General features: G+C 44.1%; 1 protein-coding gene across 4 annotated transcripts in view; it reads right to left on the minus strand.

The window, feature by feature from the left end:
• The window catches only part of Gbf1 (golgi brefeldin A resistant guanine nucleotide exchange factor 1), a 143,289-nt gene extending 131,885 nt beyond the window's left edge, over positions 1–11,404 (minus strand). For all 4 annotated transcript variants that reach the window (XM_057777366.1, XM_057777365.1, XM_057777364.1 and 1 more), the window contains exons 1-2: positions 11,169–11,404; positions 2,010–2,115 (exon numbers count right to left, since the gene is read on the minus strand). In XM_057777366.1, the coding sequence (XP_057633349.1) occupies positions 2,010–2,105 (96 nt within the window). In that variant the 5' untranslated portion in view covers positions 2,106–2,115; positions 11,169–11,404. The remainder of the gene's footprint in view (positions 1–2,009; positions 2,116–11,168) is intronic.
• Between the last annotated feature and the right edge of the window lie 4,220 nt (positions 11,405–15,624).

Genomic DNA, 15,624 nt, shown 5'->3' on the forward strand with positions numbered 1-15,624 from the left:
GGAAGTGGAGGTAAGAAGACCAAGAGTTGAGCTAGGCACGTCTTTAATCCCAGCACTCGGGAGGCAGAGGCAGGCAGATTTCTGTAAGTTCAAAGCCAACCTGGTCTACAAGAGCTAGTTCCAGGACAGGCTCCAAAGCTACAGAGAAACCCTGTCTTGAAAAACCAAGGAAAAAAAAAAGACCAGGAGTTTAAAGACAGCCTTAGTTACATACTAGGTTTAAAGCAATGAATGAATGAATGAATGAATGAATGAATAAATAAGATGGGTATCATTATGGTATTTTCATATATATGTCAGTTTGGAAGCTCCGTCTTGGCCCCCAATTCTTAATCCCCCCATTCCAAACCCCTACAGGTTAAGACACGGTCCCCCCTCCACTACTTGCTATATGGATGTCCCTCATGGTTTCTCTCTTTTCCCTGGGATCACCTGGGAATGCTTTGCTCATTAAACCTGGACTATTCATTTGGCCTGATCTGATTTGTTGCATCAGCAGAGAGACTTAATACTGGGTACGAAAACCTTTCGCCATCCTTATACTTTGTTCTTATTCACTAGCCCCCCTCCCTATCCTACCACCATTCTAGTGAGTTCTCTGTTCCCCTCAAGTAGATTTCCTCTTCTCTCCTTTTGATTTGTTTTGTTTATCATATATAACATCTGTATGAGCATGTATACATATCATGCATATGTGGAAGTCAGAAGACAACTTTATGGAATTGGTTCTCTCCTTCCATTCTTTTTTTTTTTAAAACATTTATTTATTTATTTATTTATTTATTTATTTTACAATAGTCTGTGTGTATGCCTGCATGCCAGAAGAGGGCACAAGACCCCATTACAGATGGTTGTGAGCCACCATGTGGTTGCTGGGAATTGAACTCAGGACCTTTGGAAGAGCAGGCAATGCTCTTAACCTCTGAGCCATCTCTCCAGCCCTCTCCTTCCATTCTTATGTAGGTTTCAGAGACCAACTTCAGGCTATCAGGATTTAAAGAAAACCCGTAACCACTAAGCCATCTTATCAGCCACTGATTTTATGGTTATTTTTTTCTACTTCTTTTTATTTAGATGTGTGTGTGGTATACAAGTGTGTACATATACATGGTAACAGGTACATGGAAGCCTAAGGTTAATACTGGGCATCTACCTCTACCATTCTCCTACCTTATCCTCAGAGGCAGAGGATCAACCCCAGAGCTCACTGATATGGCCACTCTCACTAGCTAGCTTGCTCCAGGTATCCCTGTCTCTGCCTTCCAAGGCTTGAATTACAGGCCTTACCCACTCAGTCTCTTCACCAGCCCTGGATAGCAACTAATCCTTTATATGGGTTTTGGGGATCCAAACTGTAGGCCTCTTGCTTGTGCAGCAAGTGTTTTAACTGCTGAACCATCTCCCTAGCGCCTACTCTTTTATGGCTTTTATTCATGTGTGTGTATACCTACATGAGTATATAGCAGATGTGTACAGGTACCCAGGGAGGCTAATAGAGGATATGGATCACTTAGAACTGGAGATAGAGTCATGAATTGCCCACCAACTTGGTCCACTAGAAGATTAGCAATTATTCTTAACTGCTGAGCCATTTCTCCAGCCCCCAGCCCTGCACTCCCTGTCTTTTGGGGTTTTTTGTTTGTTTGTTTTTTGATACAGGGTCTTAAGTAGCCCAGGTTACTTTTGAATTCAGTATATAACCAAAGCTAGCCTTGAACATATGATCCTGTTTTTTTCTACCTTCCAAGTGCTAGGGTTATAGGAACACACGACCACACCCAGCAGCTCCATTCTGCTTTCACGTCAGGTCTTCTATTGTTCTCTTTCTCCCTCCTCCTTTTATGAGGGCCTATTCCTTACCTTTTACATCCCCTTTCTTCTTTCATCTCTCACTCTCTCTCTCTCACACACACAAACACACACTCACTCTTAGTTGATTACTGTTTTAACCAAAGATGAGATCCCTACAATAACTCAGTGACCAGACTGTCTGCCCATTCCCCACTTACCAGTGGTATATGGGTGCTCCATCGTGCATTTCGTTTGATGGCGCCAACAACAATGTTAATTTCTCCTTGAATAATGTAAATATTCTTATCCACCATCCTGACAAACCTACCAGAACAGTTGAAGAGAAAAGACTGGTTAATATTTTTTGCCTTTAGGGTTTGTTTGTTTGTTTGTTTACTTGTTGACTTTAGGGAGTTTTGTTTGTTTTTATGTTTGTTTTGAGACAGTGTTTCTCAGTGTAGCCCTGGCTGACCTACAATCTGTAGAACAGGCTGGCCTTGAACTCAGAGATTTGGCTGCTTTTGCCTCCCAAGTGCTGGAATTAAAAGCGTGCCACACGCCTATCTTTTCTCTTTCATTTTACGTATATAAATGTTAAGCCTGCATATACATCTGTGCACCATGCATATGCCCAGTACCAGCATAGGCCATCAGATCCCCCAGTACTAGAGTTATAAATAGTTATGAGTCACCATTTGGGTGCTGGGAATTGAACCTGGGTCCTCTAGAAAAACAATTCTCTTAACTACTGAGTCATCTCTCTCCAGCCCCAAGATGGGGGATTATTTAAATAACTAGCTATGTATGGTGGCACACACCTGTACTCCCACCTACTAGAAAGGCTAAGGCAGAAGGATTGAAATTGCAAGGCCTGCCTAGGCAACTTACCAAGACCCCATCTCAAAATAATAGTAATAAAAGGGGTGGGAATGTAACTTAGAGAAACACTTCCCTAATGTTCATGTGGAACTTGGTCCAGAACCCAACACTACCAACTAATTAGTTAAGTCACCCAAAGCATAGTCATGACTAGACTAACAACGTGAGAAATGTCATTTTGACTTTCCAGTACCAAGACTTTCAATCTGGGACACTAAGGTTAACTCTATCTTAAGTTATGAACCTAACTGTCTGACTGTCCTAAAAGTCTCTGGAAGTTCCAAGTAGTCAAGATAACAATTTCAAACTTAACAATGTAGCTGGCTGTTATGGTGTACACCTTTAATCCTAACACTCTGGAAACAGAGGAAGGTAGATCTCTGTAAATTCAAATCCAGCCCAATCCACATAGTGAATTCCAGGCTAGTCTGGAATACATGAGACTTTATTTCAAAAAAAAAAAAAAGAAAGGAAGGAAGGAAGGAGGGAGGGAGGGAGAGAGGGAGGGAGGGAGGGAGGGAGGGAGGGAGGGAGGGAGGGAGGAAGGAAGGAAGGAAGGAAGGAAGGAAGGAAGGAAGGAAGGAAGATTTCTTTTTGTGACAGAGTCTCACTCTGTAGACCAAGCAGGCGTTTAACTCACAGAAATCTGCCTGCCTCTGCCTCCTCAGTGCGAGGATTAAAGGTATGTGCCACAAAAGAACAAAAATAAGGCATGCAGATCTCTCTGAGTTCAAGGCCAGCCTAAACTAAGTAGTGAATTTCAGACCAGTCAAGGCTACATAGTGAGACTCTGTCTCAGAGGGGAGAAAAAGAAGGCTTTGGTTTGGAATCACAGTTAAATGTCAACTTAAATACTGCAAGCATTCTGCCCAGGCAGTTCCAGGAATGAGAAGTTCTAAAACCTCACATCCACTTACTGACTGCAGGAATCTCCAGCAAGAAGACTCCAGTAGATGCTTTGTAAAGCTGATGCTCTGTGAATCTCTGAAATGAAGCTGAAAGCTAAGTTAGTATTGCAACTGCTCCCAGAGGAACTACTATAGGATTGCCTTTACTGCCCAGAACAGCACTTTGAAAAGATATTTAATTCTTTCCCCAGGTAAAAATACTGAAAAATTGAGTTTCTTCTTAGAAGATGAGGGATGCAGTTTAGCTGGTAGAGTGCTCACCACATGTGCACAAAGCTCCAGATTCAATCCTATCACACTTACACAGACTGGCACGATGGTGAAGACCTGTGGTCTAAGTGCCACAGTAGGTAGTGGTAAAAGGACCAGGAAAGGCAAGTCATCCTTCACAACACAGAAGACTGGAGACCAACCTGGGTTCATAAGATTGTTTCCTAAAAACACTTTTTTCTTGGCTTAGAGTATCTCCTAGGAATATGTAACAATAAATTTGCCACTTCCCATTATTTAAAAACTCCTCAGTCTAGCATGGTGGCTAATGCGAGTAACACTGGTATTCACAAGTGAGTTTAAAGTCAGCCTTAACTGTGTTGTGAGTCCCTGTCTTAAAAAAAAAAAAAAAAAAAAAAAGATTTCAGAACTATTGTAAAGTGTTTTTTAAAAAAGTATTAGTATTATAGTATATGACTTTCTACCACTACTTATGTTAAAAAAGCAAAAACAACAACAAAAAAACACCATAGAAAACACTACTGAAGCCGGGCGGTGGTGGCGCACGCCTTTAATCCCAGCACTTGGGAGACAGAGGCAGGCGGATCTCTGTGAGTTCGAGACCAGCCTGGTCTACAAGAGCTAGTGCCAGGAAAGGCTCCAAAACCACAGAGAAACCCTGTCTCGAAAAGCCAAAAAAAAAAAAAAAAAAAAGAAAACACTACTTAAGGGTTTGGTTTTTTTTTTTCTTTTGTTTTTTTGACACGGGGTTTCTCTGTGAAACATCCCTGGCTGTCCTGGAACTCACTCTGTAGACCGGGCTGACCTTAAACTCACAGAGATCCACCTGCCTCTGCCTCCTGAGCGCTGGGATATAAGGTGTGCACCACCACTGTCCGGCCCTACATTTTTATTCTTTAAACATGTGATATTTAGCCTACAAAAGAATACAGTCATATAATAACCAGTGTCGAGATTAGTGGTTCAAGGGAAGACTCTTGAGTACTTCCCAATTCTTATCCTCCTTGCTTCTGTCCACGACTCCTACTATTGTAAAACTGACATTTATTAACATTTTACTCTTATTTCAATGATATATATCTTTAAATAACATACAATATCATTCTCCTTTATGTGTAATGAATATTTTATATATTCTTCTGTAATATGTACTTTGATGTTTTATCTAAGAGTCATCCATGTCCATGTTGATAAGTACAGTTAATATATTTTATAGATACATATACATATAAATAAATACAAAATACACATCTAAATCTGGGTATGGTGGTATATGCCTTTAATGCCAGCACACAGAAAACAGAAGCAAGCCAGTCTCTGTGAGGTCAAGCCCAGCCTGGTCTACACCCAGAGCAGTCAGAGTTACACAGAGAAACTCTGTCAAGAAAAAAAAAAAAAGAAACCCTGTCTCGAAAAACCAAAAAAAAAAAGAAAAAAGAAAAAAAAAAAAAAGATCCCTCAGAGTTTGAGCACCTTCTGTTCTTTCAGAGGACCCAGATTCAGTTCCCAGCACCCACACAGTGGCTCACAGCCATCCATAGGCCCACCCAAGGTGCACAAACATACACACAGGCAAAACACTTTTGAAAAATTTTGTTCTGTTCTATTGTTTTTGGAGACAGGGTTTCTCTGTGTGTCCCTGGCTGCCCTGGAACTCACTCTATAGACCAGGCTGGCCCTGAATTCAGAGCTCTGCCTGCCTCTGCATCCCAAATGCTGGGAATTAAAGCCATGTACCACCAACTTCTGGCTATTTTTTTTTAGATTATATTTATTTTTATGTGCATTGGTGTTTTGCCTGCATATATGTCTGTGTAAAGGTTCCAAATCCCCTAGAACTAGAGTTATAGACAGTTGTAAACTGCCATATTATAGACAGTTGTAAACTGCTGGGAAGTGAACTCAGGTCCTCTGGAAGAGCAGCCAGTGCACTTAACCACTCAACCATCTCTCCAGCCCAAAATAAAATTTTTATGTAGCTAAATTTGCATATTGAATAGGGATGGAATCCCCAGGAAATGAAAGTCATGAAAACCATCAAACTAGCATGGCAGTACATAGTACACGCCTATAATCCCACCACTAGAGAGGCAGTGGCAGGTAGATCTCTGAGTTCAGGCCCAACTTGGTTTACAGAGTGAATTCCAGAACAGCCAGAGCTACAAGGAGAAAGCCTGTCTTGGAAAAAAGAAAGAAAGAAAAAGAAAGAAAACCATACATCCGCACACAGAAGAATGAAACTAGAACAACCCTGTCTCTCATCTTCCACCAAAAAAAAAAAAAAAAAAAAAAAACCCAATGATACTCTAGTCACTCAGAAAACAAGGCCAACAATTGATAAATGAGAGACCTCATGAAATTGAAAAGCTTCTAAACAGGAAAGAAAATAGTTAATTGAGTAAAGATACAGCCTACAGAATAGAAGAGAATCTTAACTAGCTATACATCTGGTATTAGAAGACTAATACCTAAAACATACAGAAAATAAACAAGCTAGAGACCAAGAAAGAGAGATCACAAGCTCAAGGCTGGTCTGGGTTGCACAGTGAGACCCCCCCTCTCTCTCTCAAAAAAAGGGGGGGGGGAGCCGGGCGATGGTGGCACACGCCTTTAATCCCAGCACTCGGGAGGCAGAGGCAGGCGGATCTCTGTGAGTTCGAGACCAGCCTGGTCTATAGAGCTAGTTCCAGGACAGGATCCAAAACCACAGAGAAACCCTGTCTCAAAAAACCAAAAAAAAAAAAAAAAAAAAAAAAAAAAAGGGAGGGGGTAGAAAGAGATGACTCAGTGGTTAAGAGCACTTGTTTCTCTTACAGAGGACCTGGGTTTAGTTCCTGGCACCCACATTGTGGTTCACAATCATTTGTAACTCCAATTTCAGGGAATCCAACTCTCTCTAACCAGGGGATCCAACTCTCTCTAACTTCTTCCTGTACCAGGCACACACATGGCATACACACACATGCATGCAAACAAAACACTACTGAGCTTGGAGGAAAGAGGCACACAAAAAACTTACTGAACAGGAAATTACAGAAAGAGTAGGAGTTTGCCGGGCGGTGGTGGCGCACGCCTTTAATCCCAGCACTCAGGAGGCAGAGGCAGGCGGATCTCTGTGAGTTCGAGACCAGCCTGGTCTACAAGAGCTAGTCCCAGGACAGGCTCCAAAGCCACAGAGAAACCCGGTCTTGAAAAACCAAAAAAAAAAAAAAAAAAAAAAAAAAAAAAAAAAAAAAGATAGGAGTTAGAGAAAGTCCAACCAGGAAAAAGCAGGTACTCTGATCTGACCAGGCACAGCTGGAAAATCCTCTCAAACCTGCTAATCGGGTGCACAGTGTACCTTGGCTCTACGTGCCATCTCCTCCTTCAGTGGAGATTCTGAGACTGACTCCAGAACTGTATGTAGGGAAAGCCACTGACCTGTCCAAAACTGCCCATCTGAGAGATGCAAATGAAACAACGCTCCTCTCTATCCTCATCTTAATATAAGGGTGACCAGTGGCAGAGTGGAACAAAGACGGGGTCCTGGGAGCGGCAGTGCCAGCCCCACAGTCTGCCTAGTTTCTCTTTCAGGAATTACCATGGACTAAACAACAGGACAGCCAGTCATGCTGTGCTCAGGTCTTCAAACAGTAACCACCTGCGGAAGCGACAGCTGCCTTCTTCAATTAAGGGCCTGCACAGTATAGTTCTGCTGCTTCCTATCCATTTTCCTCCAGACTGCTTCCGTCATTCACATTCCCTGCCTGACATGCACTCAAATGTATAACCCTTGTTTATAAGATTTGTCCTCAACCAGGCAGTGGTAGAACACATCTTTAATCCCAGCATTTCGGAGGCAGAAGGAGGTGGATCTCTATCAGTTCAAGGCCAGCCTGGATTACAGAGTGAGTTCCAGGACAGCCAAGGCTACACAGAGAAACCCTGTCTCAAAAAACAAAAACAAAACAACAACAAAAAGATTTATCATTACACTTCCACGATTATTTATACTATTGCTGCTCTGAGCACATTCACTATCTGGAATAAATCATCACTTCCATGATCATTTCCACTGCCATGGGAGTTCCAAAGGAGCATACCACTCTACTGTATTTTCCTTTAAACAAATTCAGTTGAAACGTAAAAAAGAGGAACAACAACTTATTACATTTATTTCATAGCTCTTCCAGCATGAAGGTAAAATGGATCACTCCTTCTCCTTTCTACTCAACCCCACCATGAACCCAACATCCAATCATTCTAATCAGCAACAACCAGCCAACAGGGATGAAGCGTGACCAGTCAATAGTCTTTCCAGAGATGCTGTTTACAAATAGTATCTCCTCCCGAGCGGGAGCTGTGTCTTCTTCCTCTCCAGCTGCCCACTGGAGCAGAAGAGACACTCCACCAGTGAGTGCTATGACTTTAAAGCAGCAGTCATCCTGACTCTGGAAAACAGGGAGTGAAAGAGGATCAGGTAAGCTGAAACTGGAACTGACAGCGGCTACGAAAATGTGCCCACAACTTTAATTCCTACTGTGTCAATGAGCATCACTGTTAAGACTGGAACACAAGAGCTGGGCGATGGTGGCGCACACCTTTAATCCCAGCACTTGGGAGGCAGAGGCAGGAGGATCTCTGAGTTCAAGGCCAGCCTGGTAAACAGAGCAAGTTCCAGGACAATCAGGGGTACACAGAGAAACCCCATCTAGGAAAAAAAAAAAGATTGGAACATATGCCAGACAGTGGTTGTGCAGACCTTTAATCCCAGCATTTGGGAAGTAGAGGCCAGCAAATCTCTGAGTTTGAGGCCAACATGACCTACTGAGCAAGTTCCAGGACAGCCAAGGCTACACAGAGAAACCCTAATTAAAAAAAAAAGACTGCAACATACTATATAGTTTGCCTACAACACACACTATTAAAAAGAAGTTTGAAGTTTGAGAACAACATTAAAGAAAATTTATATTAGTAGAATTATTCCTACATAGAAAATTGTATCCTGCCCTCGGCACTGAAAATCAAACCCAGGGCCTCTCTCTCACATGCTAGGAAAATGCTTTATCAATGAGATGCATCCTTTATTGGAAGTGTCTGATTCTCATTGAAAGCAGTGTCCTGTACCATTTCCACTCCATTCGCTTTAAATCTGTATTAATCAAAAACACGATTCCTTCTTTTCTTAGCACACATGTATACACACTCTAACACACCCATTTTTAGGAGGGCAAAGAGAACGAAGAGAAACTTGGTTCAAGGATTGTATCATCCTAGATAATCTGCCTTCCAATCCCCAGTCCTCCACCTTGTTTCTACTTACCAAGCAAAAGGACTGACTGCCAGGGCCAGGCCAAGACACAAACCTAACCACATACTGAACTAATCCTAGGGATGCATGATATTTTGTGGGGTCCAATATCTGCTGAAAGGAATTAGGAAGACTGTTTTGTTTTGTTTTGAGACAGAATCTCACTTTGTAGGCCAGGCTAGTCTTAAACTCAAAATGCTCTTCCTCAACCCGGAAAGTACTGAGACTGTCTGTCACCACACCTAGCATAAGTCACTACTTTTCAGAAGTGTAGAGTCAGACCTAGTGGTGCAGGCCTGTAAATCCAGCAGCTCAGGAGAGATCAAGGGCTACAGAGCAAGGTTCCAGGCCAGCCAGGACAACTTGGAGGGACCATGTCTCAAAAATAAACAAAGCAAGCTGTGGCTATGACTCGGTGGCGGTCTGCTTGGCTACCATACGTAAGACCCAATGGTTCCATCCCCATCACTGTAAGACCATGGCAGATTTTTCCATGTATATCCTCCACATGGCCTTCATTAGTGCCTGGTATTCTTGAGTTACTGCGCTAAAAAAACACTCCACGGCCTCTCCTCTCTAAAGTCCTCTTTGCCTTTGATGAATTGCCACTGCTTTATAACACAGCAATGTCAAAGGTCATTACTGGGCCATAAACGACACTTTATGTTTATGTCTTTGGGGTTGAGCCCCATCATCCACTCTGCTTCCTTGACTCTACCACAAGCAGATCATGTTTCACAACTTGTCTGTTTGTTTGAGACAGTGTCTCGTTTAGCCCAGGCTGGCCTTTCACTGCAGAGGATGACCTTGAATGCCTGACCCTTTGTTTCTACCTCCCAAGTACTGGAATTACAGGTGTGCCCAGGTGCCCAAGGTTATGAAGTGCTAGGGACTGAACTCAAGACTTCATACATGCAAGGCAAGCCCTCAACCAGCTGACCTACATCTCCAGTCCTCTTCATGCTTTTCCACCTATTAAAAGTAAACAGACGGCCAGTACCGAACTTAATAATCCGTATTCAAATCCCCCTTAGCTCCCAACCAAATGTATCACAAAAGAGTGGCTTCCTTGTGACTAAATCTCATGTCCTTAGGGTAAATGGAAAGAAGTCACAGTGGGAAAATGCCTACTCAAAACACAGAAGAGAAGTGTTGACAGTTGTTGGTGACAGTGCCTGCCTTTAATCCCAGCACCGGGGAGGCAGAGGCAGGTGGATCTTTGGGAGTTCGAGGCCAGCCTGGTCTAGAGAGCTATGGGATAGCCAGAGACCCTGTTTCAAAGGAGAAAAAAAGTGTTTACATACAGACCCACGGTGACAGCTGCGCTGTCCTGTAGAAGGAAAATCTTTTTTTTTAATATTTATTTACTTACTTACTTATTATGTATACAATATTCTGTCTGTGTGTATGTCTGCAGGCCAGAAGAGGGTGTCAGACCCCATTACAGATGGTTGTGAGCCACCATGTGGTTGCCGGGAATTGAACTCAGGACCTTTGGAAGAGCAGGCAATGCTCTTAACCACTGAGCCATCTCTCCAGCCCCAGGAAAATCTTATCTTACAGGCAGTTCCCAGACTGCTGGTCTCCATCCTGTACACCTTCTAACTGCCTAATCTGGCCTGCACCTTCATGAAGCACTTCAGTTTTATCAGGACGGAATCACCCAGAAGTGACAGCTCACAGGACCTGGGAGGATTCCTTGTCTAAACCCCGAAAACCCCATCCTTAGCTTTGCTCTCAGTTTTTGAGGACTGCATTCTTTATAGAGTGCAGGAAGCCCTGAAGAAGAGGAGTTGAAGGCTAGACTAAGCCTAGCAACCCAGAAATGACTCTGGCATCCCCAGAGTCACTTAGAGCTGGAAACACCCCTCGGGGCCAAGGGCCTACCTGACCTTTGGCCCCTGCACACCTCCCAACTCTCTCCCATATCAATCTTTGGGGCTAATTTCCTCCCCCTAAGCCCTACCCCAGCCCGCTCCGCCCAACCGAAGGACCCTTCCTCCTCCTTCCTTATGGCAACGTCAGGCGGCCTAAGCGACGCTGGAACTCTAAGAAGAGACTTCGCTGACCTGTCAGCGGATCCAAAATGGCGGGGCCTAGTCCCAGTACCGGCAGCCGCGGCTCATGTCCAGCCTGGCCCCGGAGGCGTCTCCCAGCCGCTTTCCCGGCGCTGGCGGCGACCGAGACACGGGACGGAGCCTGTTTTCTGGAAGTCGATGCTAACTTCAGGGTGGGAGCTCACAGCTGGCCCGGAGAACTGGGCCGGGACGGTCGGCGGACCCGGCTACCTTCCCTGTCAGCTCACTGACGTGGTAACTAGCCTCAGTCTAGCCCGCTGCCTGGTAACTGAGCGAGTCCGACCGCGCTCGGCCAATCAGAGTGTGGCACCCTGGGAAGTGGCACTCCAGCTACCCAATCCAAGAAAAGGAATTGGCTCCGGGAGGCGTGCAGTGCCCGAAGAGACCAGCCCAGATTACAAGGGAACGGAGAGTAGGTCGGGGACAGCCAACGGATACGAGGATTCTCTGACTGACGGTTATAGAAGCCAATAAAAAATGAGAAATTGTGTTGGGCGGTTAGGGGGGTGGGGTTAGGTAGTGTTCGGTTGCAGCGTGCTGTTTAGCAGTGGCTTCTGGGCAGCCCCGGGAGGAAGGATATGATTTGCTGGAAAGGGGGCGGGGTCCGTTTTGAGAGCGTGAGCGGGCGACCCTACTCCCCGAACTCCTGTCAAAGTTAACTGGGCATTGATATTTAGGGATCCCTCCCTTTCCGGGGAAGTCTGGGGATCCTCCTTCCTAAATCCAATCCATGCAATCTTTCCATGCCGTCCTGTCTCCGTTTCCCATTTTGACTTATCGCAGGTGTGTGTGCCTGTCTCATTCCAACTCTGATTTTGTGTTTTAAACTCCATTCCTACCGTCCAGAAATAGAGAAAATGGTAGCGGGAATCTTGGATAGCTAACTGAACTAATTTCCTCGTGTTCCAGAACTGGAAAAAGTTCTACCGAGGAAAGCTGGCTCCATGCCTAGCAGAGAACAACAGATCCAAGTGTGCCAATTCACCTATCCAGCAAGTTCAGGAGGACGAAAGAAAAAAACAAAACTTTAATACTTCCCTTAAAAAAAGATTTTGTTTATTTTATGTGTATGGGTTTTTTTTTTCCCACATGTGCAGTGCCTGTTTGGCTCTCCTGAAAACTAGTTGCAAATTGCCAAGTGAGTGCTGGGAACTGAACCCTGGTCTTCTGAAAGAGCAGACTGTGCTCTTAACCATGGAACCATCTCTCCAGCCCCCCCTCAATAGTTCTTATACCTTACGCCATAGGGATTTGACTCTGAGTTCAGCCCTTCCTATTAAGCCTTGGACAAATCTGAGGGATGTTGTTGTTGTTGTTTTTGGTTCCTGTCCTAGAACTAGCTCTTATAGACCAGGCTGGCCTCAAACTCACAACAATCTGCCTGCCTCTACCTCCTGAGTGCTGGGATTAAAAGCATGCACCACCACCACCTGGCACCTTGGACAAATCTTTTTTTAAAAAAATTTATTTATAGCCGGGCGATGGTGGCGCACGCCTTTAATCCCAGCACTCGGGAGGCAGAGGCAGGCGGATCTCTGTGAGTTCGAGACCAGCCTGGTCTACAGAGCTAGTTCCAGGACTGGCTCCAAAGCCACAGAGAAACCCTGTCTCGAAAAACAAAAACAAAAAAAAAAAAATAAAAAAAATTATTTATTTATTTATTACATATACAGTGTTCTGCTTGCGTGTATACTTGCAGGTCAGAAGAGGGCACCAGATCTCATTACAGATGGTTGTGAGCCACCATGTGGTTGCTGGGAATTGAACTCAGGACTTCTGGAAGAGCACCCAGTGCTCTTAACCTCTGAGCCATCTCTCCAGCCGACAATTGGGTGGACGGTGCAGGAGAACCAAGTTTGAGGACCTAATCTCACACCATTAGTCCACATCATTGACAGAAAAATGAAAATTCCCCGTTTGCCTTAGTGCTGCTGACAGGAGAGGCTAGAGAGATAGCTTAGCAGTGAATGCTTTCTGCTCTCCCCGAAGACCTGAGTTCAGTTTCTGGCTACACATCTCACTACCTACTGTAACCCCAGCTCCAGAGGGCGCCAACACTTTGGGCACATACTCACACAAATAATTTTGTTTTTGTTTTTGAGACAAGGTCTCTCTGTAGCCCTGGCTGTCCTTGAACTCACTCTGTAGACCAGGCTGGCTTCAAACTCACAGAGATTGCCTGCCTCTACCTCCTGAGGACTGGGGTTAAAAGCATGTGCAACCACACCTGACAAAACAAATCATTTTAAAAAAAATGCTAACAAGTCTCTCCTTTCAAAAGACAGAAAATGCTAAGATAATAAAAGTATCTAGAGGGGCTGGAGAGATGACTCAGTGGTTAAGAGCACTGGCTGTTATTCCAGAGGATCCGGGTTCAATTCCCAGGACTCACATGGCAGCTCACAACTGTCTATAACTCCAGTTCCAGAATACCCTACACCCTCATGCAGGGAAAACACCAATGCACACTAAAAAAAAAAAAAGTATCTAGAAATGGGAATGTATGAAAAGAGGGCAAGAAGGAGGCTTTCTACTTGCAGAACAGGTGCTGGAATTCCCGGCTGATCTGCCGACAGAACCCAGAATTGCAGAAAAGCACTGAATAGCCACTCTCTCCACATCTGCCCATTTATGGACAACTGGAGTCCAGGGACGTTCCATACCTAAGCCCATAGGACTGTGGTCTTGGAACAGGCATCCAAAGGCCTCCATGGACCTGGCCCTCTAATTTAAAGAACTACTCAGAACTGAAGTCTGACACGAAGAATCCCCACTCCACCGCCCCAGTATCTCCCCATATCTATGATCAGTGTCTTGGTCTTGATCCAGCTAAGGACCTAAAGGAAGTCAGGTGAACATGAAACATCACCAAAGCTCCTCATTCTATGGTACTTCTGACCCATTTTTCTCTTCATGAAAACTAGGGCTTGTCTCATGTTGGAAAGACCATTGGAAAACCCTGTAAGGGAACTAAAACTCTCTACTCATCCATCACTACCAACACATGCCTCCAGATGTTAGACATCTTTTTTTTTTTTTTTTTTTTGGTTTTTCGAGACAGGGTTTCTCTGTGGTGTTTTGGAGCCTGTCCTGGAACTAGCTCTTGTAGACCAGGCTGGTCTCGAACTCACAGAGATCTGTCTGCCTCTGTCTCCCGAGTGCTGGGATTAAAGGTGTGCGCCACCACCGCCCAGCCAGATGTTAGAAATCTTAAAAGGATGTGCTTGTGCATTAAAGATGGGGATACAGATAGATATAGATGGATGGGTGGGTGGGTGGGGGGATGGACGGATAGATGATAGATAGATAGATAGATAGATAGATAGATAGATAGATAGATAGATTATCTATCTTAGATAGATAGATTATCTATCTTAGATAGATAGATTTTTATTTTTATTTATTTATTTATTGTTTTTGTTTTTCGAGACAGGGTTTCTCTGTGGTTTTGGAACCTGTCCTGGAACTAGCTCTTGTAGACCAGGCTGGTCTCGAACTCACAGAGATCCGCCTGCCTCTACCTCCCAAGTGCTGGGATTAAAGGCGTGCGCCACCACCGCCCGGCAATAGATAGATTAGATAAATGGATGGATAGACAGTAGACAGGCAGACAGGTAGGTAGACAGAGATATGACAATCCTTCCATCTTTTATAGGTATTACATATCATTTAACGGTTAAAACTTATTGAGTTTAAATATGCTCACAAATAGAATAATAAAGAAGAAATGCTTCTTGCTTTACTAAATTTTATTTTATAGAAGACAATGGATCAGCTGATCCTTTCAATATCGAAGATGAACGAGAGCAAACATGGGAGCACGGGAGCAAGAGGTAACACATCTGACTTACCAGGCAGTTCGGGGATGGTTTCTCAGATAAAACAGGACCTAAGTGGAACTCAGAAGTCAGTATGGTGGCTGCTGATGGCACACGCCTTTAATCCCAGTACTCGGGAGGCAGAGGCAGGTGGATCTCTGTGAGTTTGAGGCCAGCCTGGTCTACAAGAGCTACTTCCAGGACAGGCTCCAAAGCTACAAAGAAACCGTCTCAAAAAAAAAAAAAAAAAAAAAAAAAAAAAAAAAAAAAAAAAAAAAGAAAGAAAGAAAGAAAGAAAAGAAACAAGAAAAAAGAAGTCAAAAAGTCAGTATCAGCGATATGATTGGTTATTGCCAGGAAAGACAAGAAGTGTTCAGTACAAACGAAACTGACGACTAAGAGCTCAGTGTCATGTCGCACACCTGCAAACACTGCATTCAGTACCGGCAGAGATAGGATAACAGTTAAAAGTTTAGGGCCAGTGAAAATCACAGAGCTATAGAGGCAAGGCCCTATCAACAGGGAGATAGGAGAGTTCTGGTCCCGAAGGTCTAGAATTCCACCCTAAAAACCTTGTCCTTTCTCCTGAGTGCACTAAAGGTAACTGGCTTGTTTTAAGAATCGGTACG

Source organism: Chionomys nivalis, chromosome 8 (genome assembly GCF_950005125.1).
Source record: "Chionomys nivalis chromosome 8, mChiNiv1.1, whole genome shotgun sequence".
NCBI lineage: Eukaryota > Metazoa > Chordata > Mammalia > Rodentia > Cricetidae > Chionomys > Chionomys nivalis.